The sequence below is a fragment of the Cnephaeus nilssonii genome (genome assembly GCF_951640355.1).
Source record: "Cnephaeus nilssonii genome assembly, chromosome: 22".
NCBI lineage: Eukaryota > Metazoa > Chordata > Mammalia > Chiroptera > Vespertilionidae > Cnephaeus > Cnephaeus nilssonii.
Genome location: NC_137093.1, coordinates 3,115,984 through 3,139,624, shown reverse-complemented (window position 1 = coordinate 3,139,624; position 23,641 = coordinate 3,115,984). Strand labels below are relative to the sequence as shown.

Sequence of the window (23,641 nt, the reverse complement as noted above, 5' to 3'; positions counted from 1 at the left end):
AATATGCACACACACAAAGCAGTAAATTATTTCTAAGAACTTCAGATAATAGAATATTATATAACATTCACAAAGTAAGCATGTTTAAAATAATTAAAGACATGAAAGAAGAAATAAAAACTCTGAGAAACATATTTGGAAAAAAGAACAGGAAGGTTCTAATCAGAACCACATAGAAATTCTAGACAGAAAAATTACCCTCATTAAAATGTATAACTCAATGGGTACATTCATGAGAATTAACCCAGCTGACGAGAGTTACTGCACTGCAAAATGCATCAGAGGAAACTTCTCAGAAGGAAGCACAGAGAGATAACAGCTGAAAAATAAAAGAGTTAAAAAAGACACAGAGTCTAAAATAAAAGAATCTAATATACATGTATTTGGTGTTTCCAGAGGAAAAATAAAGCAAATATGGAAGACATAATATTCAAAGGGAAAATTGGTGGTAATTTTTCAGAATTTATGAAAGAGATGAATCCTCAGATTTAGGGATCTCAGAAGAATAACAATTAGGATTTAAAATTTCATACCTAGATAATTCACAGTGAAACTTCAGAATACTAAAAGCAAATGAGAAACCTTAAAACCAACAAGAGAAAAATAGACAGATTATAAACAAAATGAATAATCCTTCCTCTCTAATAAAATGGTAATATGCAGATTAACCATCACTCCGCTACATAAGCCACACCCCCAGCCAAGCCACGCCCACCAGCCAATCAGGACGAGTATGCAAATTAACCCCAATCCAAGATGGCTACAGCCACAGAGAGCAAGGTTTCCCAGGTAACAGAGGAAGCCAAGCTTTCCATAGCTGTTGCGGGCCTAAGCCTCCACTCAAGCTACAAAGTTTCAATTATAGAAGGTAAACAAATTCAAACAAATGGCGGCAGAATGGAGCTTGAGAGAGCAGGCCAGGGTTGCCGCTGGCAACAGGGGAAGCAAAGCTTTCCGCACACCCTGGCTGGGCTCAACTGCTTAAGGCTACAAAGTTTCAATTGTAGAAGGTGAATTAATTGCCACAGAAATGGCTGCCAGAGCCCCAGGCTTGGCTCCGCCCTAGGCTACAAAGTTTCAATTGTAGAAGGAAAATAAATTCCAGATACCAGGGCCTCCCCTTGGGTTGCCAGGGGGCGTGGCCAGCCTGCAAACCACCACAGGCCCCTCGCTCAGGCTGCCCCACACCCCAAGGGAACCCTCACCCTGATCCAGGACACCCTTCAGGGCAAACCAGCTGGCCCCCACCCGTGCACCAGGCCTCTATCCTATCTAATAAAAGAGTAATATGCAGATTGATTATCACTGCAACACACAATATAGCTGCCCCCATGTGGTCAAAGATCCTGCCCCCATGTGGACACAAGATGGCCACTACAAGATGGCCAGCAGGAGAGGGCAGTTGGGAGGCACCCGGCCTGCAAGGGAGGGCAGTTGGGAGGCACCCGGCCTGCAAGGGAGGGCAGTTGAGAGGAACCAGGCTTGCAAGGGAGGGCAGTTGGAGGTGATCAACCCTGCAGGAGAGGGCAGTTAGGGGTGACCAGGCTGGCAGAGGAGGGAAGTTGGGGGCAAACAGGCTGGCAGGGGAGCAGTTAAGCATCAACCAGGCTGGCAGCGGAGTGGTTAGGGGGTGATCAGGCTGGCAGGCAGAAGCGGTTAGGGGCAATCAGGAAGGCAGGCAGGCAAGCAGTTGGGAGCCAGCAGTCCTGGATTGTGAGAGGGATGTCCGACTGCCCGTTTAGGCCCAATCACACCAGGATCGGGCCTAAACGGGCAGTCGGACATCCCTCCAGGAGTCCCAGATTGGAGAGGATACAGGCTGGGCTGAGGGACAACCCCCCGCTGTGCACGAATTTCGGGCACCGGGCTTCTAGTTATCTTGATAAAAGACTTTTAAAAGAACACAAACTAGGAGATAGAAAAATAATGTTTTTAAAGAGGTTAATTCTCTATCAGGTTAAACTATACTTTAAGATAAAGGATAAAGTAACTGCAGGTAAGTTTACCAGTGCTGGAGGCTAATTCCAGCAGGTCGTAAATGCAAGAAGTTCATCAAAGGTTGATGAACCTTGGGGCTTCAGCAGGGCTGAATCATATTACCTGCTGCTGCAATAGCTGAAAGCATTTTCCCAAACCTGAAGATCTGCATATATTATTGCCTGCTGCCAGAGAGCTGAGGGCAGTTCCCCCAACCTGATAATCTACCTTTGTTTTGTATATCTGCTTTGCTATAGGGCAAAATGTGTTAATATAAAGCGAGGGGTCCAGAGACTCAGAGAACTCAGCTACTAAAGCTAAGCCCTCCCTGGCTCCCCAAAAATGCCTTCCAAACTTATATTTCATGTCTAGTCTCTTTATTAATTTACTCAAAGCCCCTTCTCCAGATTTCTAAACCCTTCTAGATGCGGATAACACCCCGGCATACCAGTGACACACATACTTGCTGAAAGAACTTCTACAGTGGATTCTAGAAGTAAAAAAGAATAAAATAGAAGAAAGAATATGAGGCAAAACAATAAAGCCAGGTGGGTGTGAGTCAGTGGTTAAGAGTTGACCTATGAACCAGGAGGTCATAGTTCCATTCCTGGTCAGGGCACATGTCCGGGCTGTGGGTTTGATTCCTAGTAGGGGGCATGCAGGAGGCAGCTGGTCCATGATTCTCTCTCATCATTGATGTTTCTCTCTCTCTCCCTCTCCCTTCCTCTCTGAAATCCCTAAAAATATTTTTTAAAAACCACATTAATTAGCAATTAGTTAAATCTAAACCATCATTGACTCGAGGGGACCCAAGATGGCAGTGGAGTAGGTAGAAGCTACATTTACCTCATCCCAGGATCAAACTGGGATTACAACTAAAATGCAGAGCAATCAACCTGAATAACCATGAAGACCAGCTGAATAGAAGTCTTATAACAAAGGGTTTGCAGAAGATGCCCCGTCAAAGCTGGTAGGAAGGGCGGGGAAGTGCAGAGGGCTGGCCCGTTCCGACAGGCGGTGGCTGAGCTTCTGGAAGGATGTCTCAGCGGCAAAAGTTTCCCCTCAGGAAAGTGGGGTCTCAACCCAATGCCGGGCTCCCCAGCCCAGGGCATCAGAGTCATGAAGAAGCGCCCACATAACAGCCAGTGTGAAAAGCAGTGGGGTTTCTGTCTGCCGGGGAGAGACAGTCCCCTGGAGATACAGGCACCTTCTTAGAGGGCCAACACACAAAGCTCATTTGCAGCCACTCACCCTGGGCTCCGGGGGAGGGAGGGTGGAGCAGACTCAAGTCATGTGAGGAGAGACTGGGGTTTGTGGCTCTCGGGAGGAAGCTGAAGGGAAGTCACCAGGATCCCTGTGCCGAGTCCCTCTCCCACACTGCACGTGCCATCTTTCTTGGGTGGAGCAATCACCTCCACTCTGCATCAGCCGGGGCGGGGGGGGGGGGGGGGGGGGGGAAGCAACAGCCACTACCTGGTGACTCACTGAGAACCGACCTCCTGCAACTCAAGTACTGCCAGAGGCTCTTCCAGTGACCTGGCCAAACAGGAAGCTGCCGGCAGAGGGAGGCAGAGGCAGATCCTAACAAACACAAAGAGGCACCCAAAATGGGGAGACAAAGCAACATGCCCCAAATGAAAAAATAGGAGAAATCTCCAGAAAAAAAGCTAAATGAAAGAAATGAAGGGAAACAATTGATCAGAAATAGAGTTCAAAACAATGGTTATAAGAATACTCAAGAAACTTATGTGAATGAAAGGAGCCACATGCTAACCTGAAAAACTCAGGGGAGGCCTGTGTGGCAGTCTTGAAAACTCAGAGACCTAAAATAACCACAAAAGATGGTCTGAAAATTAAATATTTAACTACAAACAGGTTATAGTGGGCAGTCATTCCTAGGCTGATATTTTCCCTGACAAAGATCAACTTAGATCTTTCCTGAGCCCATTTGCCTTTTTGCCTCTAAGATAACAAATCTGTGAGATGTCTGGGTAACTTGTAACTTCCTTTTTTTTCTGGAGCCCCTGAGGCACAGCCAAATGTGGTGGGCGCCAGGATGGATGCCTCAAATTCCTTCATTATCATGTTAATTGTTCCTGTACCCACCTAAGTATGTGTCCATCATTTTACTTTTTATCCAATCCCAGGGGTTTCCCACCGTTTGACTTTATCCCACCTCCTTAATCCATCACCAATGAATTTCATGTAACCCACCTATGTCCCTCCTTTGATTGCAATGTATAAATACAGATGTAACCCGCCATTCTTTGGAACATTATCTCAATTCATTGAGGTTCTGCTTCCCGGCATATGTTGACAGTTTGGCTCAAATAAACTCACAAAAATTCTTTACAGGTTTCAATGTTTTTTTTTCGTTAACATTACTTGGCGTAGTCGGCAGGATTCCAAAGAAAACTCACCCGGGATCATCCCTTGGACTTGGACTTGGAGCTAGGATCCAGCAAAGGGCCCGTTGAGCCCACCGGTTCTCCGCCCATTGGGTGAACGTGGGTGAGTTGTCTCTTGGAACCAGGACCTTCCCTCGCTTTGGTAGAGAGTCTGACTTTATTTGAGCTGTGTTTTAAAATCCTTGAGGTGGAACCAGGGTTGACAGAACCCCAGGTTAAGGGTTGGCAGAACCCAGGCTAAGGCGGGACTGGAGGAAAAAATGGGTGGCTGGTTTTGATTTTGGCTTTTCAATTGGAATTGCTGAGAGTCTGAGCAAAAATAACCTTCGCTGTATAAAAGAGCTGAACTCATTCAGCTCCAAAGATAAAGGGACAACATTTTTTATTTTTAAAGAATAGTCCGGCCAAAACCGGTTTGGCTCAGTAGATAGAGCGTCGGCCTGCGGACTCAAGGGTCCCAGGTTCAATTCCGGTCAAGGGCATGTACCTTGGTTGCGGGCACATCCCCAGTAGGGGGTGTGCAAGAGGCAGCTGATCGATGTTTCTCTGTCATCGATGTTTCTAACTCACTGTCCCTCTCTCTTCCTCTCTGTAAAAAATCAATAAAAAAAAAAGAAAAAAAAAAGAATAGTCCGATTCTGAGGTGTTCTTAGGTGACTAAGAATTTTGTGGAGGTGTCAGAAATTCAGGAGCCCCATCTGGAAGTCCCGACGCAAATGTGATTAACTAAATGGCTTATTTGGGGGCCACCATAAGGGTTGGTCTGCCCGGGCCCCAAAACTTTTTGTGGTTTTAGACAGCCGGGAGAGAAATTGAAGCCACATTTGACCTACTACATAACATATCTCAAGTTTGCTCAGATTACAGATATATAAAAAAAAAATTAACATGGGAAATTGTGCCTCCAAGGCTAGAAGCTCCCAAACCCCAGCCCTCATTTAATACTCCTGATAAGAAGCCTTTACTTGCAAGTACTTTACAGAAATGGGAAGATTTAACTAGAAAATATTAACTGAGGAATGGCCAAGAAAAATGCAGTTTGTTTGGGGTACCTATGTTAATATTCTGCATGCAGAAATTAGAAAATGCTGGCTCTGAAATTAAACTGAATGAGTATATGGGAAGCATATCTTGATTTGGAAACTAGAAGCTTCTAAGGAAAAGTATAAAAAAAATTTCTTCCAATAAGATGGAAATTAATAAAAAAGATTTTCAGAGACTGTCTCAGAACTATTCTGAAGTTAACAAATGTCTACAGCCATTTTCAAAGAGTCCCTTGGGAATATACTGAAATTCTAGAGACGGGCAGTTCCTGAACCGGGGACAAAAGACACTGCTTTGGTAATTTTAATGCTGGGCATTCTCTGGTATAAACATTTAGTGTGTTCTGTGACCCTGTATAAGAGTGTTGATGTTTTTTTTGTGTCTCTTTGTTGCTGTTTAATTTGTTGAAAGAAGAGGCAAGTCCCACGTCGGGGAAGCCTAGTTGTGTGTTGTGTGGTTGAAAGCGTGAGAGAGATTGCAAGAACGTCCCAGCAGCTGCCAAGAATTCTTCATCTTGGGGGCTCTTCTTGCTCTCCCTCTCAGGGTTCAGCCTCCAGAAACAGCTAGTGAGATTTCTGTCTGTTTGTCTGAAATATAATTGTGGCTGTCTATCTTTTAGGGATTTCAGTTTGCGCTTTCCTTATTTGTTGTGAGAATAAACAAATCATCTTTTCTGTCAAAGAATAGTTTAGACAGCCTCCATTTTGGACTGTGACTTGGCAGCCGCCATGTTGGCCGCATGGCTTGCTGCTCCCCTTGAAAGAGCAAGGGCCAACCCCTCCCTTTGAATTAGCCAATCGGGAAAGACCATGTGCCTGACCTCCAATCAAGAGCAAGGACAGGTCACGTGCGTTGTTAAGGCACTCTGCTTCAGAAAGAAACTTGCAGAGATTCTCAGAGCCAAGTTCAAACAGGAAACTTTAGGAGGGTAGCATATATCCAGTCAGGGACACTGGCAAGCCAAGCTATTCTAAAAGGCCATAGTAATCAAAGCAACATGGCACTGGCATAAAAACAGACATAGAGGTCAGTGGAATAGAATAAAGCCCAGAAATAATCCCACGCCTTTACGGTGGTCAGTTAATATTCGACAAAGGAGGCACAAACACACACTGGGGTAAAGACAGTCTATTCAATCAATGGTGTTGGGAAAACTGGACTGATATGTGCAAAAAAAAAAAATGAAAGTAGGCCACCAACTTACACAATACACAAGAATAAAAATGGATTAAACTTAAATGTTAGACTCAAAACCATAAAAATCCTAGAAGTAAAATCTTGGACATTTCTCATAGTAATATTTTTTCTGATATATCACCTTGGGCAAGAGAAACAAAAGAAAAAATAAACAAGTGGAACTACATTAAACTACACAGTTTTTGTACAGCAAAGGAAAGTATCAATGAAATGAAAAGGCAACCTGCTGAATGGGAGAACATATATGCCAATGATACCTATGATAAGGGCTTAATATTAAAACTTTAGAAAGAACTTATAAACAACACCAACCTCTCCCCACCAAACAGTCCAATTAAGAAATGGGCAAAGGTCCTGAATAGATACTTCTCCAAAGTGGAGATACAGGTAGCCAATAGACATATGAAAGTATGCTCAATGTCACTAATATTCAGAGAAATACAAATTAAAACCACAATGAATTATCACTTGACACCTGTAAGAATAGCTATCATCAATAAGTCAACAAACAAATGTTGGTGAAGATGTGGAGGGTATACATATTGGTGCAGCCAGTGTGGAAAGCAGTATTAAGTGACCTCAAAAAATTTAAAATGGAACTGCTTTCTGACCCAGAGATTTGACTTCTAAAATACATCTGAAGAAATCCAAAACTCCAATCAGAAATAATGTATGTACCTTTATGTTCATTGCAGTGTTATTTACAATAGCCAAGCTTTGGAAGCAGCCCAAGCAGCCCATTGGTAGATGAGTGGATAAAAAGCCACGGTACATCTACACAATGGAATACTACTCAGCCATAAAAAAGAGAACATTACCCTTTGCAACATCATGGATCAACCTGCATAGTATTACGCTAAATGAAATAAGTCAGTTAGAGAAAGACAAATACTATATGATTTCACTTATATGTGGAACCTAATGAACAAAATAAACTAACAAATAAATCAGAAACAGACTCATAGGTACAGATAACAGAATGACAGCTGTCAGAGAGGAGGTGGTTTGGGGGGCTGCGTGAAAAAGGTGAAGGGATTAAACAAAACAAAAGTGGCAGACACAGACAACAGCATGGTGATGAGCAGAGGAAAAGGTGGGGAGAGGTAGGAAGGTAAGGTGGGGATAAATGACTTGAGGTGGTGAACACAAAATCCTATCTAATAAAAGAGAAACATGGAAATTTACTGTACTTCTGCTACATCCACAAGCCACGCCCACCAGCCAATCAGGAGCGAGTAAATTAACCCAAAAAATATGTCAGTGGCCACAGAGCTGGAGAGAGCAGGAGGCTTGGGTCGCCCCTGGCGATGGAGGAAGCGAAGCTTTCTGCCCACCCTGGCCTGCCCTGGCCTCCGCTCAAGGCTACAAAGTTTCAATTATAGAAGATAAATAAATCCCAGATATCAGGCCTCCACTTGGGTCACCAGGGGGCGTGGCTGGCCTGCAAACCACCACAGGCCCCTCGAATAAAAGAGTAATATGCAAATTGACCATCACTCCAACACACAAGATGGCTGCCCCCATGTGGACACAAGATGGCCACCACAAGATGGCCAGCAGGGGAGGGCAATTGGGAGGGACCAGGCCTGCAAGGGAGGACAGTTGGGGGTGATCAAGCCTGCAGGGAAGGGCAGTTAGGGGTGACCAGGCTGGCAGAGGAGGGAAGTTGGGGGTGACTGGGCCTGCAGGGAAGGGCAGATGCGGGGAACCAAGGCCTGCACGGGAGAGTAGTTGGGGGGGACAAGGCCTGCAGGGGAAGGCAATTAGGGGTGACCATGCCTACAGGGGAAGGCAGTTAGAGGTGACCAGGCCTGCAGGGGAGGGCAGTTAGGGGTGACCAGGCTGGCAGGGGAGGGCAATTAGGGGCAATCAGGCTGTCAGGGGAGCAGTTAGGCATCAATCAGGCTGGAAAGGAAGTGGTTTGGGGGTGATCAGGCTGGCAGGCAGAAGCAGTTAGGGGCAATCAGGAAGGCAGGTAGGCGAGCAGTTGGGAGCCAGCAGTCCTGGATTGTGAGAGAAATATCCAATTGCCCGTTTAGGCCCACTCCTATCGGGATCATGCCTAAATGGGCAGTCGAACATCCCTTGAGGGGTCCCAGATTGGAGAGGGTGCAGGCTGGGCTGAGGGACATCCCCCTTGCATGAATTTCATGCACCGGGCCTCTAGTACAACATAAAGATGATGTATATAGAATTGTACACCTGAAACCTATATAATTTTATTAACTAACTAAAGGTGCGGTGCATGAATTTGTGCACGGGTGGGACCTTCTGCCTGGCCAGTGATCGGGGCTGATCAGGGCCATCTTACCCAGTCCCAATTGGGGCTGCTAGGGGCCAGTGGCCAGGGAGGGACCACAGAAATGACCATGGGAAGGCTCCAGGGCTTGTCTGGCCCCGTCTTGCCCAGGCCCAATCCGCTGGACCCCAGCAGCAAGCTAACCTACTGGTTGGAGCATCTGTCCCTGGTGGTCAGTGCACGTCATAGCCACCAGTTGGTCGACCGCTCGGTCAGACACTTAACATATTAGGCTTATATATATATAGATATCAGCCCACTAAATTCTTTAAAAAAAGAATAACATCACTGACTCTATCCTACCTAATAAAAGAGTAATATGCAAATTAACCATCACTCCGCTACACCCACCAGCCATGCCCACCAGCCATGCCCACCAGCCAATCAGAACAAGTATGTAAATAAACCCAACCAAGATGGCTATAGCCACAGAGAGCAGGAGGGAGGCTTGGGTTTCCCAGGCAACGGAGGAAGCCAAGCTTTCCGCCTGCCCTTGCCGGCCTAAGCCTCCACTCAAGACTACAAAGTTTCAATTATAGAAGGTAAACAAATCCAAACAGAAATGGCGGCGGCAACGGAGCTGGAAAGAGTGGAAGGCTAGGGTTGCCCCCAGCAATGGAAGAAGCAAAGCTTTCCACACACCCTAGCCAGCCCAGGCCTCTGCTTAAGGCTACAAAGTTTCAATTATAGAAGATATACACAAACCCCAACAGAAATGGCTGCCAGCCATGGAGCGAGCAGGAGGCTTGGCTCCGCTCCAGGCTACAAAGTTTCAATTGTAGAAGGTAAATAAATTCCAGATACCAGGGCCTCCAATTGGGTCACCAGGGGGCGTGGCTGGCCTGCAAACCACCACAGGCCCCTCGCTCAGGCTGCCCCACGCCCCAAGGGAACCCCCACCCTGATCTGGGACACCCTTCAGGGCAAACCAGCTGGCCCCCACCTGTGCACCAGGCCTCTATCATATCTAATAAAAGAGTAATATGCAGAATGACCATCACTGCAACACACAATGTGGCTGCCCCCATGTGGTCAAAGATCCTGCCCCCATGTGGACACAAGATGGCCACCACAAGATGGCCAGCAGGAGAGGGCAGTTGGGAGGCACCCGGTCTGCAAGGGAGAACAGTTGAGAAGGACCAAGCCTGCAAGGGAGGGCAGTTGGAGGTGATCAACCCTGCAGGAGAGGGCAGTTAGGGGTGACCAGGCCGGCAGAGGAGGGAAGTTGGGGGCAAACAGGCTGGCAGCAGAGTGGTTAGGGGGTGATCAGGCTGGCAGGCAGAAGTGGTTAGGGGCAATCAGGAAGGCAGGCAGGCAAGCAGTTGGGAGCCAGCAGTCCTGGATTGTGAGAGGGATGTCCGACTGCCCTCGAGGGGTCTCAGATTGGAGAGGGTGCAGGCTGAGCTGAGGGACACCCCCCGCCCCCATGCACGAATTTCGTGCACCGGGCCTCTAGTATAACAATAAAAGTAATGATTAGTTTTGGAGATATAAGGTTTTGGATAATATAACAAAATATAATATGTATGGCAGAAATAGTGATCTGGTAATAATGATCCATTGATATGGAATATATTCTAGAGGAGAATGGAAATATTAATTTTACACCAGAATAGTTAAATAAGTAAGGTAAAAGAATAGAAAGAGAATACATATTTCCAATAGAAAGATAAATATGCATTTCCCTTTTTCTAGGGAAAAAGTAACAAAAAATATTCTATCAGTTCAAAAAAAAAAAGATGCAAAGAAGGACCAGTCAAGATGGTAGAAATCAATTCAAATATATGAGTATCACAATCAACGTGAGTAGTGAAAGTTGAAATCTGCCTACAAACAATAGAACAAAGTGAAACAAAAAGTACATATGACTTGAATAGTTTTACAAAAAATTCTGTGAAATCTTCAAGTAATAGAAGTATCCCGGAGAATGCAAAATAGGAGAGAATTCCCCAACTCCTTTTATTAGGCTGGTATATCGTCATAATCCATTGGAGATGGGGCCAGTGGCAGACAGGAAAATTCTAAGCCTGGGTCTTTCATCTTTCTCTCCTTCTCCCCTCCCTCCAACCTCTGGTTTAACTAGAGTGGAAACAGTAGAGGAGACAGGGAAAAAGAAAAGAAATACATGAAAAGTGGACTATTTTAGGCAGAAATTGGAGCCAAGAATGCTGTTAGGTAAATTTTTCCTTTCCTCTGACCATGCCATGACCCCCCACCCCCCGCCACTTCCCATTCTTCCTCTGCTGTCTTTCTCCTCTAGAAAACCACTTGAGAAAACAGCATTCTTACCATAATATTTCCAAGTTCTTATATCTGGTCTCTGTGTAAGTTGGTTTGGGTTGCTTCTTAGTTTCAGTTGCTCTGTTAACATTTAAGTTAGAAGCAGACTGAGAGCCTTTGTAACTCAGGGGCACTTGTCTCTTAGTGAGTCCATTAGGGTAGTTCAAGTCCATATGGGAAAGAGTGTTCATGTGTAGCTGCCGGTATGAAATTCTGTCCTCTTCTTGGTCTTTGCGTCCTCTTTTTTTATTAAAAGTCATCACTGAGTGATAGCCAGGAGCATTTTTGTATAATAACACCTTGTCAAAAGTCTGCTGTGGTGGAGCGAATCTGTGGGAGGTCCCATGGGGACCCTGGCCCCGAGGAGCCCCTGAGTGTTGCAAGTCCCTGCGGGGGGCGTGCGTGACCACCGCTGTCTCACGCCTTCTGGAAGCATCGCCAGGCTTGCTCTGAGTTTGTTGCGGTCTGGGGGTGTTTGTCGGGTTTCCCTCACTGAAAACCAGCTCCTCCGTCACCAAGGACTTGAGGCCGTGCTTGTGCGTCTGCTGGGTGCGAGCCCTGTGCCCGGCCGCTCTTCTGGAAGGCTGCTGGCCACGGGCCGCTTCGGGAGACCGCCCTCTGGGTTCCTGACTCGATGTCGCACTTTCGTATTGAGACCAGTGTTCCTGGTAATTCCAAAAAGATAGTTTGGGTTAATGTAAAATTAAGAGATCGGCACTCTTCACACATTCAAATTAGTGTTTCATTGAGGAGCTGAGACTCGCAGGAAGGTGACCGTGGCTTTGAAGGGGACAGAGACCACAGAGGTTCTGGATCTCAGGCCATGAGAGGAGACAGCTCGGCGACTCCTCCTGGTGATTTTAGATTATACGTTTTCTAGAGAGAAATAGAGAGTTTAGAATGGACTTTCTATCAAGGACAAGACTTTGACTTAAAATCTTATAAAATGAAATGTTACTAAGTTGGGGTGGGGAGAGAAGCTTTACCTCTAAAGAGCTGCATACAAAGAAAATGCAAAATATTTGTTTACTTTATTTATTTATCCTCACCCGGGGATATTTTTCCAGGTGAGGATTAACAAATTTTTAGAGAGAGTGGACAGGACGAGGAGAGACACAGAGAGAAAAACATTGTTGTGAGAGAGACACATCTAATGGTTGCCTCCCACACGAGTCCTGACCAGGGCTGGGGATTGAGCCTGCAACCAAGGTACATGCCCTTGATCTGAATTGAAGACAGGACCCATTCAGTCCGCAGGCTGATGCTCCAGACCAGCTAGGGCAAGTTTACTTTAACGAATATGAATATTTAAAAAATATTAACTAGTAAGAACATTAATGATTTGCTTTACCAACCAGGCACAAGTTTAGTATGAAATACACTTCAACTTATCTTTTACTCATGTAGTTTAGCAGCTAGAAATGACCTCTTCACCAGATGGAACAAATTGGATTTTTTGAGTCTGCACTCTGATAGGACGTCTGTGAAACCACAAGGGTTGTTTTGCTTCGGTTCCTTAATGTAGCATGTACGTAGGCAATCAAACATCTGGGGGAAATATTTCAACTTCACAACAGTCTTCATGCTTTTCAAAGTCTTGTAACAACAAAATGTACTCCTGATATAATAGATACACTATATACTAAGTCATTTAGAAATATTTTTCAAGGAATAAAGCACTCATTACTTTGTGAAAAATTCGCTGAGCTAAGAAGCCATTGGAAAGAATGATTGATTGCTCGCTGAAGACAGTCAGGTGGCCATATGCATCCGCCTGGTACATAATTGCGGCTCATGTCTCCTTTCTGAACACACGCGAATGAAAGCTCTGTGGTCTGAATCCACAAAACATTAATCAAAATATGCAAGTTACCAGGATCATTTGAGAAAAAGAAACTTAAAGTAAGTAAATCATGTTTTTGCTTAAAGTGTTTAGCTTGCTATGAAGAATGATCAAAGTATTGCAATGAATTCAACTTTTATTTCACTTTCCTGATATAATCGCTAAGACTCATCCTATTCTTGATTATTTAGGTGGTATTCTATTTTGAATGAAATCTCATTACAATGATAAGGGGACACTATTTAAAACATAATAGAGAATTTTACTTATTACATCAGATTTTTAAAGTAAGAATGGCTTATAATTTGAAATTTAGAGTATGTTCTCTTCGGAATTGGAGACTTCTGGAGGACTGGCCAAATTCTGATTAGCTCCTCTAAATTTTAATTTTTTTTTTTACCTGTGATGCTCCAAAAAAGAAAACTTCCTTTTCTGTTTTCCAATTAAGACAGGCTGTGTCCCTGGCTGGGTAGTTCAGTTGTTTAGAGGGTTGCCCTGGTAGATACAGAGAAAGGTTGTGGGTTCGGTCCCCAGTCAGGGCACACACAAGCATCAACCAATGAATGCATCAATAAGTGGATAACAAATTGATCTCTCTCCCCCTCTCTCTCAAACCAATGATTTAAAAAGGGAAAGACAAGTTCTTCCTCCCAGGCAGTGCCTTGAGCCGCATGGGAATGTGGGCGAGAAGGCTCTGCAGGTGCCCGAGAGCACCCTTCCTTGCAGTGGATCCAGAAAACCTGTTCTCTACAGTCTCACAGGTGTGTTCATGAAGCACGGGGCTCTTTCCATGGCTGGCATCACTGTCCGTGTCAGGCAAGAAGACCCTTTGCTGGGACCTATAAACATGTATTGATGCTGATAAGGTCATCTTTTTCATACCTGCTCAGTCTTTTAATTGCTAGAAAAATAAGTGACCAGAAACTCTATTTTTGCTGCCATCCAACTGTACTTGCTTTAGTTCTCCTTCCTCATTTCCACCAAAAAAAAAAAAAGGAAAAATAAACCTATTACGAATTTTTTTTTCTGGGTACAGACCTGAAATCTTGGGTTTAGTCATGTTACACCTTTGCTGACAGTTCAGGTTACAACAGTGTTCTTCCCAGGGCGCATTGTCAACAAGGTCAAGGACTCATCGTTTCATGAAACTTCGTCTCAAGTGTTAAATTCGCTATTCACATAAATGTAAGTGCCCAGAGGTGGCATTTCAGTCCCCAGAAAGGAAGACACTTATGGGCTTGATGTGATTTCTCTTACTTTCCCAGTAGCCTACTTGAGATCTGTGGTTTACCCAGGATTTATTAACCTACAATGGAGGCATCAGGTGTCACACTTTAGGTGGTAAGGGCTGAGTTCCCTGAAGTTAATACACGAAGCCATTCTCAGGCTATTTAATCTCCATCAGCACTGAAACCCTCTATTTCATCGGCTCTCACTGGGGTTCTTTTGTTACCCACAGGCACAGTCAGCCCGTGCTGAATGCACTCAGAGCAACTGCTTAATGGCTGGAGGTTTTCCTGGCGCACACAGAGCTGGGTCTTCCGGCCGCACTGTCAGCGCCCGGGCATCCTGGTGCCTAATGCTAGGATGATAATTTCTTGGTGAGACCCGACCTTAGTTAATGTCTGTTCCCACTGGGCCATCTGAGAGAAGTTTCCCCCAACCCTGTGAAAGGCGGCACCCAGACGTTTCGTCTTTCATGGCTTTGCTGTTTACATGGCATAAGCAGAGCGGAGAATATATGCTCTGATCTCAACCAAGAAGTTCATCATTCAGAACTGCCTGCAATCTAGCTGAATGGAAGTCCTACAACTAAGGGTATAAAAAGGAAGTTACATGGAGGCTGGTGAAAGCGGCCGAAACATGGAACAGGCTGGCCCCACAACCACATATAGTGATTGAAAATCAGGAGGGATGTCTTGGATGTGGAGGTCCCCACTGAGGAGTGAGGGGTCTTACCCCACACCAGGTCCCCCAGCCCAGGCTCCACTTCCAGGAAAGGAAGTCCCCATAACTTCTGGCTGTAAAATCAGTGGAGCCCAGCCGGTATGGCTCAGTGGTTGAGCACCAACCTATGAAACAGGAGGTCACGGTTTGATTTCCAGTCCGGGCACATGTCTGGGTTGTGAGCTCGATCCCCGTTGTTGGGTGTGCAGGAGGCAGCCGATCAATGATTCTCTCTCTATCTCTCCCTCATCGTTGATGTTTCTATATCTCTCTCCCTCTCCCTTCCTCTCTGAAATCAATAAAAAAATATTTTTAAATAGCTTAAAATTAATATAAGAAAAACAGTTTCAAGGTGGCAGAACTTTGGTCCCTTTAAAAAACAAACAAGCAGTAGAGATCTTGGCTGAGTGCGACGGAGGCTGCTGGAGTCCCTCTTCAGGGGCTGCACACGGACTTATTCTGCCTCACTCACTCTGAGCTCCGGCGGGGAAGCAGCTTGAGAGGCACCACAGACACCGGGAGGGCAGCGTTCGCCCGGACGGAGTGCTGGCAGAGGCCATTGTTTCTGTGCTGAGCCTCCCCCGGCAGAACCAGCAGGCAGGTGCCATATCTGAGTCTCCATCAATGTCTCACTCTGTTCACCTTGCCCTACTGATTCCCTGAGACCCCACCCAATCCCCCTTACAGGCTCACCAAAAGCGCCTCCAGTGGCTTTTTCATACAAACAGCCTGCCTCGGCTCCTGTGTGGACTTTCCTAAACTCTCTCCAAGGTTCACACACCCCAAACAAGCAGGACCTGGCTTCTTCGTGGCCCCATACATCTCGTTAAGTGGCCCCAGGTTCAGCACTAGCAGCAGCCAGCCTTCGCTCACAGCTTGGCTTGTCCTCTCCTGGGTACCTCCACGCCCAGCACAAGTAGCATCCATCACACTGTAGCTCATGCTGGGTGGCTTACCTTGTCCTGCACCTCCCAGGAGACCTCAGAGCCAATGTACCTGGTGGACAGCTTCAGACCATGCCAAAGCACTACACAACCACCTCCCAAGCAACACATTCAAGGGGTGGCGTCACCAGACACTAGAACTCAACTGAAGCAAGTTGTGGGGTGAGGCCTGCACAGCTGATCCTTAATTGTGGTCTCACCAGACCTCAAAACCAATAGGCCTGGGGGTAAACACCTCCTATAGATGTGCCAACAGCAATTAACGCTCAGCTACAACAGGATGGTGCACACAGCTCACAGAGGGGTCATGCCTGGAGTGCCCAGTCTGTGTGACTGGGGAGGCTGTGCCACTGGACTCCACAAGACACCTACCACATTAGGCCATGCTACCAAGACCAGGAGACAAAGCACCTCTACTTAATACAAAGAAACAAACACAGGACGCAGCCAAAATGAGGAGACAAAGAAAGCTGTCCCAAATGAAAGAACAGAACAAAACTCCAGAAAAGAACTAAACAAATGGAGACAAACAATCTACCAGATGCAGAGTTCAAAACACTGGTTATAAGGATGCTCGGTGAACTTATAATAAGAGTAAATTAACTTAGTGAGAACTTCAACAAAGCGATAGAAAACATGGAAATGGAGACAGAAAATATAAAAAATAATTAGTCAGAAAAAAAGAGTACAATAACTGAAATGAAGACTATATTACAAGGAACCAACCATAGAGTAGATGAAGCAGAAGATGAAATCAGTTATAGGAAGATAAAGAAGCAGAAAACACCTAATCAGAACAGCATAAAGGAAAAAAGAATCCAAAAAAAACAAGGATAGTTTTAGGAGCCTCTGGGATAACTTTGAGCATCATGGGAGTGCTGGAAAGAGAAGAGAAAAGAAAAAGAGAGAGAGAGAGAGAGAGAGAGAGAGAGAGAGAGAGAGAGAGAGAGAGAGAGAGAAAGAGAGAGAGAGAGAGAGAGAGAGAGAAATTGAAAATATATTTGAAAAAATAATGATGGAAAACTTCTCACACCTGGTGAAGGAAAAGACACACATGCCCAGGAAGGGCAGAGAGTCCCAAACAAGACGAGCCTAAAAAGGTCCACGTCATAATTAAAATGCCAAGGGTTAAAGACAGAGAATCTTAAAAGCAGTGAGAAAACAGCAATTTGTTACCGACAAAGGAGATCCCATAAAAACAGCTGATTTCTCAACAGAAACTCTGCAGGCCAGAAGAGATTAGCAAGAAACATTCAAAGTAATGTAAAACAAGGATCTACTGTACAATCAAGATTACTCCACCCTGTAAAGTTATCATTTAGAATCGAAGGCCAGATAAAGAGCTTCCTATACAAGAAAAAGCTAAAGAAGTTCATCACCACCAAGACAGTATTAAAAGAAATGTTAAATGGTTTTCTTTAAGAAGAAGGAAAAAATCCTAATAAAAGAGTAATATGCAAATTAACCATCACCACACTACACCACAAGCCACACCCACCAGCCAATCAGGAGTGAGTATGCAAATTAACCCAACCAAGATGGCTGTGGCCACGGAGCAAGCAGGAGGCTTGGGTTTCCCCGGCAATGGAGGAAGCCAAGCTTTCCACACACCCTGGCCGGCCCAGGCCTCCACTCAAGGCTACAAAGTTTCAATTATAGAAGATAAATAAATCCCAACAAAATGGCGGCAGCAACGGAGCTGGAGAGAGCAGGAGGCTTGAGTTGTCCCCAGCGATGGAGGAAGCCAAGCTTTCCGCACACCCTGGCCGGCCCAGGCCTCCACTCAAGGCTACAAAGTTTCAATTGTAGAAGATAAATAAATCCCAGATACCAGGGCCTCCACCTGGGTTGCCAGGGGCGTGGCTGGCCTGCAAACCACCACAGGCCCCTCGCCCAGGCTGCCCCACACCCCAAGGGAACCCCCACCCTGATCTGGGACACCCTTCAGGTCCCCCACCCGTGCACCAGGCCTCTATCCTATCTAATAAAAGAGTAATATGCAAATTGACCATCACTCCAACATACAATATGGCTGCCCCCATGTGGTCAAAGATGGCTGCCCCCTTGTGGACACAAGATGGCCAGCAAGGGAGGGCAGTTGGGAGGGGACCAGGCCTGCAAGGGAGGGCAGTTGGGAGCGATTAAGCCTGCAGGGGAGAGCAGTTAGGGGTGACCAGGCTGACAGAGGAGGGAAGTTGAGGGTGACTGGGCCTGCAGGGGAGGGCAGTTAGGGGCAAACAGGCTGGCAGGGGAGCAGTTAGGCATCAATCAGGCTGGCAGGGGAGTGGTTAGGGGTGATCAGACTGGCAGGCAGAAGCGGTTAAGGGCAATCAGGCAGGCAGGCAGGTGAGCAGTTGGGAGCCAGCAGTCCTGGATTGTGAGAAGGATGTCAGACATCCCTCAAGGGAACCCAGATAGGATAGGGGGGAGTCTGCGCTAAGGGACCCCCCCCCCCCCGTGCATGAATTTCGTGCACCGGGCCTCTAGTATGAATAATAAAATGGCAATAAATATATATCTATCAACATTTACTTTAAATGCAAGTGGCTTAAATGCCCCAATCAAAAGACATACAAGAATTGAATGGATAACAAAACAACACCCATACATATGTTGTGTATGAGATCCACTTCAGATTGAAAGACACACATAGAATGAAAATCAAGGGATGAAAGAAGATATTTCATGGAAATGGGAATGAAAAATTTAAACAAAGCTGGGGTAGCAATACTTATACCAGACAAAGTAGACTTTAAAACAGAGGTTATAACAAGAGATAAAGAAATTTCCAGCAAATCCACTTCTGGGTATGTATCTGAAAAACAAAACAAAACAAAACAACCCAAAACACTAAATTAAAAAGACATGTACTGTACATCCATATGTTTATTTATAATAGTCAAGATATGGAAGCAACCTAAGTGTTCATCATAGATGAATGGATAAAGAAGTTGTTCATTATATACAATGGACTATAACTCATCCATAGAAAAGAATGATATCTTGCTATCTGCATGGATGAACTAGAGGGCATTGTGCTGAGTGAAATAAGTCAGACAGACAAAAACAAATGCCACATGATTTTACTTATATGTGAAATCTAAAAAACAAAATAAACAAACATGCAAAACAAGAACAGACCCATAGATACAGATAACATTTTGATGGATGTCAGGTGGGAGAGGGCATTGGGGTGGGGGGTGTCAAAAAGGAGAAGAGATTAAGAAGTACAGATTAATTGTTACAAGATAGTCATGGGTATATGTAAAGTACAGCATAAGGAATCCTATATAATAAAGAGGTGATATGCAAATTGACTATCACACCCTCACACAAGATGGCTGCCCCCATGTGTCACAAGTTGGCCTCCTCAAGATGGCCGGCAGGGGAGGGCAGTTGTGGGCGATCAGGCAAGTGGGGGAGGGCAGTTAGGGGCGACCAGGCCTGCAGAGAAGGGCAGTTGGGGGGACCAGGTCTGCAGGGGAGGGCAGTTAGGGGTGACCAGGCCTGCAGGGGAGGGCAGTTAAGGGTGACCAGGCCTGCAGGGGAGGGCAGTTAGGGAGACCAGGCCTGCAAAGGAGGGCAGTTGGGGGCAATTGGGCTGACAGGGGAGCAGTTAGGCGTTGATCAGGCTGGCAGGGGAGTGGTTAGGGGGTAATCAGGCTGGCAGGCAGGCGAGCACTTGGGAGCCACCAGTCCCGGATTGTGAGAGGGATGTTCAACTGCTGATTTATCAGGCCTAAACCAGCAGTTGGATATCCCCCGAGGGGTCCCAGATTGGAGAGGGTGCAGGCAGGGCTGAGGAACACCCCCACCCAGTGCACGAATTTCATGCACCAGGCCTCTAGTGTAGTTGATAATATTGTAAAAACTATGTGTGGCATCAGATGGATACTAGGTTTATCGAAGTGATTACTAGGTTGTACACCTGAAAATAATATAATATTGTGTGTCAAGTGTAATTTGAGACAGCATGGAGGGACCTGAAGAGTCTTATGCTAAGCAAATAAGTCAGTCAGAGAAGATCTCAATTATATGTAAAATCTAATGAACAAAATAAACTGATGAACAAAGTAGATCGAGGGACATAGAAGCATGGAACACTTCCCTAACCTGGTGAAGGAAAAATACTTTCAGAGGGAAAGCAGGGTTTGGGGTGGGGTTTGGAAGAGATTAACCAAAGAACATATATGCATATATGCATAACCCACGGTGCAGTGAAGGCCCAAGGGAGTGGTGGTGTTGGAGCAGGAGCAGGGTGGAGGGGGCCAGTGGTAAAAAAAGGGGTTATCTGTAATATTTTCAACAATAAATATAAATTTTAAAAAGTTATTAAAGAAACAAATACATGAGTACAATGAGGTTGGGTTATAAGTTCCACCTGATAATATTAAGAGAATTTAGAGCATACTTATCAAGTGGCTCTAATTTTCAGCATCAGTAATGGAGGACTCTGTTCAGATTTTAAAAGAAGCATAGTTATATGGGTGGTGTTAGAGGCAAAACCAAATTAATAGCTCTTTGGAAACGTGGGATGCTTACATAGGATATGATCCCAAAGACTTTGAGATTAGTCAAAGATCCTTCACACCTTTCACACTACCATTCATTTTCCTTGCCTACAAACTCAAGAGTAATTTAAGAGTGGCATAAAGGAAAACATCCTCTTTCATCCTTTTAAAAAAATATTTTTATTGATTTCAGAGAGGAAGGGAGAGGGAAAGAGAGATAGAAACATCAATGATCAGAGAGAATCATTTATCAACTGCCACCTGCATGCCCCCTACTGGGGATCGAGCTCACAACCCGGGCATGTGCCCTGACTGGGAATCTAACTGTGACCTCCTGGTTCGTAGGTTGATGCTCAAACCACTGAACCACACCAGCTGGGCTTATTTCATTCTTTTGAAGCTTTTCTTAATTGGAGAACTTCCTATTTCTTTGTCGACAACATGTTCTTTGCCTGGGAAGAATCTGTTGGTGGGAGTGTTCTCCCTTTCACTGGCCTGCAAGGGTCAGACCCTTCGCTAAGTACTGTGTCCAGATCTGGGTACACACGGAAGTGGAATTTGGAAGATCTGTGACGATCCTCAGGGCACACAGAATGACTCAAGACAGCAAGATCTACATGGAAAGGTAAGTGCAGAGGGATTGCGGGGCTTGTAAAGAAGAAAAGAAGACGAGAATGATCATCAATTATCAGTATTTTAAAAAGGACAATACAGAGGCTTAAATGGTCTCAAGGACATCGATTCCTTCATGACTTCTTTCTTCCCATGCCCTATCTCTAGTTTCTCACCTTTTTTTCAGCATCTAAATGTTACAAAAATGAAAGAATCTCTCACTTGATCTCATTCTCCGCTAAAACTTCTCTCTTAACCCACCGCCCAGCACCTTGAAAGTGTCGGCGCTCCATTCCCCATCTCTCATCTCCCTTCTGCACCTGCGGCCACTCTGCTATTCCCACCACCCACCGAACTGCGCTGCTCAGGCCTCCAGTAACCTCCCAGTTGTTAATACGATGGGTACCTTTTTCTTTAACTTTTTATTTTCAAACTTCAAAGTTATTTTAAAAGTTAGAGAAAACGACGCAAGAATAGCACGGAGAGCTCCTAAATATTTTTTACCAAGATTCACCAATTTTTAACATTTTGCCACATTTTATCATTCCTTCTCTGTCTCTTCATATATAGATAAATAGACACACACATTTACATATATATTATTTATATTATTGTTTGTGTTATTGGTATTTAGTTTTCTCTGAATCATTTGAAACTCTAATCTATGAGGTGACATATCACCCCCTTTTCACAGCATCTGTTTACTTGTCGTCTCTGCAGAGTTTGACCTTGCTCACTGATTTTTTCTTTCTTGAAATTTCCATGTCTCCTGTTTTATGACACTTTTTTTATCCTAGTCAGCTTTTGACCTCTCTGGCAATTCCTTTGTAGTCTCACCTTCTGCTCTCTACCTCTACCTCTGCTCACTCTTAAACATCTGCTGTTCTTTATAGGGCCTTGTTCTAGACCTTTCTCTCTTCTTCCACTACCCACCTGGGGCATTTCAGCAATTCCGGCAGCTTCAATGCACCAATGAATTCTAATGATGCAAATGTATGTTGCTAGCTCCTATGTCTCTCCCATGTTCTGTGCCCAGATACAAGCAACTCCAAACTCCACACCAAGCTCCCCATCCTCACGCCCTCCCCCTTTCAGACCAGCACCAAAGCCCCCCTTTTCCTCCTCAGAGGAACTGAGACCACTCATCAGACACTTGCAAACTAGCTTTTGCTTTCGGGGCTAGCCCTCAGCCTAGACTCAAACTCTAAACCTTTCGTCTGTTTGATGATGTGAGCAGGATTCCAAAGAAAACCACCCAGGCCCGCCCTGCGGACACAGACCTGCTGCTAGGTCCACAGGGGCCCGTTATGCTGCACTGGCTCCTGGCTTCATATTGGTGGCCTTGGGCGAGGTCTCTCTTGGAATCCCAGACCTTCCTGCTGTTGGTTGCAGTCCTCACTTGGCTTCAGCTGCTCTTAGAAAACCCTCGAGGCGGCACCAGAAGATAAGGGTTGGTTGAATTAAAATTAACCCAGAGAAAGGAGAAAGGGGTTTGTTTTTATGGGTAGGTCTTTCAATTGGGATTGCTTTTTAAGAGTCTGAATAATAATAAAAAATCTTTGCTAGTTAAATGAGAGAGACAACTACTCCTTCCAGCCCCAGTTTTGGGTAGTATTCCTTAACTAAATATCACAGTGGGGGAGTCTGGGAAATCTCAAGGCACGAAGTGATCACACAGGGACATCCAGGACAGTGTAACAATAACTGACTTGTCTGGGGACGTACACATGGGACCGTCACTCAGTGCTCCCAGCCACGGCTGTATTAGACCGCCGGAGAGAGACACCAGGCACATGAGAGGGCTCTAGAGGCTCAGGAGGTGAAAGCCCCAAGGAAGTCAACCCACAAGCAGCCCCCTGTAACCCACAACATAATATTTCTAGAAGCTCATTCAGATTCTAGAGATTTCAAAAGAAAACTAAATTCGAAACGGGAAATGGTATCTCCAAGGCCAACAAGCCCCGAAAGGGACAGCCACTTATTAGAATCCTGGAGGATTCGCGTACAATCCATGCAGAGCTTTATTTGTAAGTATTTAAAGAAATGGAAAGATTTAACTAAAAAATGATCACAGGTTAAAATGGCTAAAATGGGGAACTTTTGATATATTCAAATTGATTTTTATGCATGCACCATTGGAAAAAGCCAGCTCTAAAATGAAACAAAATGAATGGGAAGCTTACTTTGACTGAAAATTAGGAGTCTCAAGACAAGGCACAGATAAACTCTCTTTTCCCCAGGAAGTTAGTAAAAAAGTTTGAGGCTGTCTCTGAATTAAAAATGGCTTCCAACCCTACTCCTCCCTCTTTTCCAACTATTCCCCTCTGTCCTTTACGTGCTGAGCTTTTCTGTGTGGACTTATTTTCCTTCGTCCTCCCCCTCCTTTCTTCTCTTCCTGCTCTCCTGCCTTCACCTTCCCTGACTGAAAAGGAAACTAAAAATAGCTGAGCCGGGTGAGCTAGAAAGAGCAGACATTCTGGTGGCCCCTTTAGGGGAAGGCCAGTCCCAGGAAGGGGAGAACCAGTAAGAACTGTGTGACCTCGAGTGGAAAACAATGAAGAAACCTCGCTGGGATGTCC

At 45.3% G+C, this 23,641-nt stretch overlaps 1 protein-coding gene across 3 annotated transcripts in view; it reads right to left on the bottom strand.

Moving 5' to 3' along the window:
* Positions 1–23,641, bottom strand: part of JHY (junctional cadherin complex regulator) — a 103,150-nt gene that overhangs the window by 19,971 nt on the left and 59,538 nt on the right. For all 3 annotated transcript variants that reach the window (XM_079762972.1, XM_079762974.1, XM_079762973.1), the window contains one exon: positions 11,215–11,870. In XM_079762972.1, the coding sequence (XP_079619098.1) occupies positions 11,215–11,870 (656 nt within the window). The remainder of the gene's footprint in view (positions 1–11,214; positions 11,871–23,641) is intronic.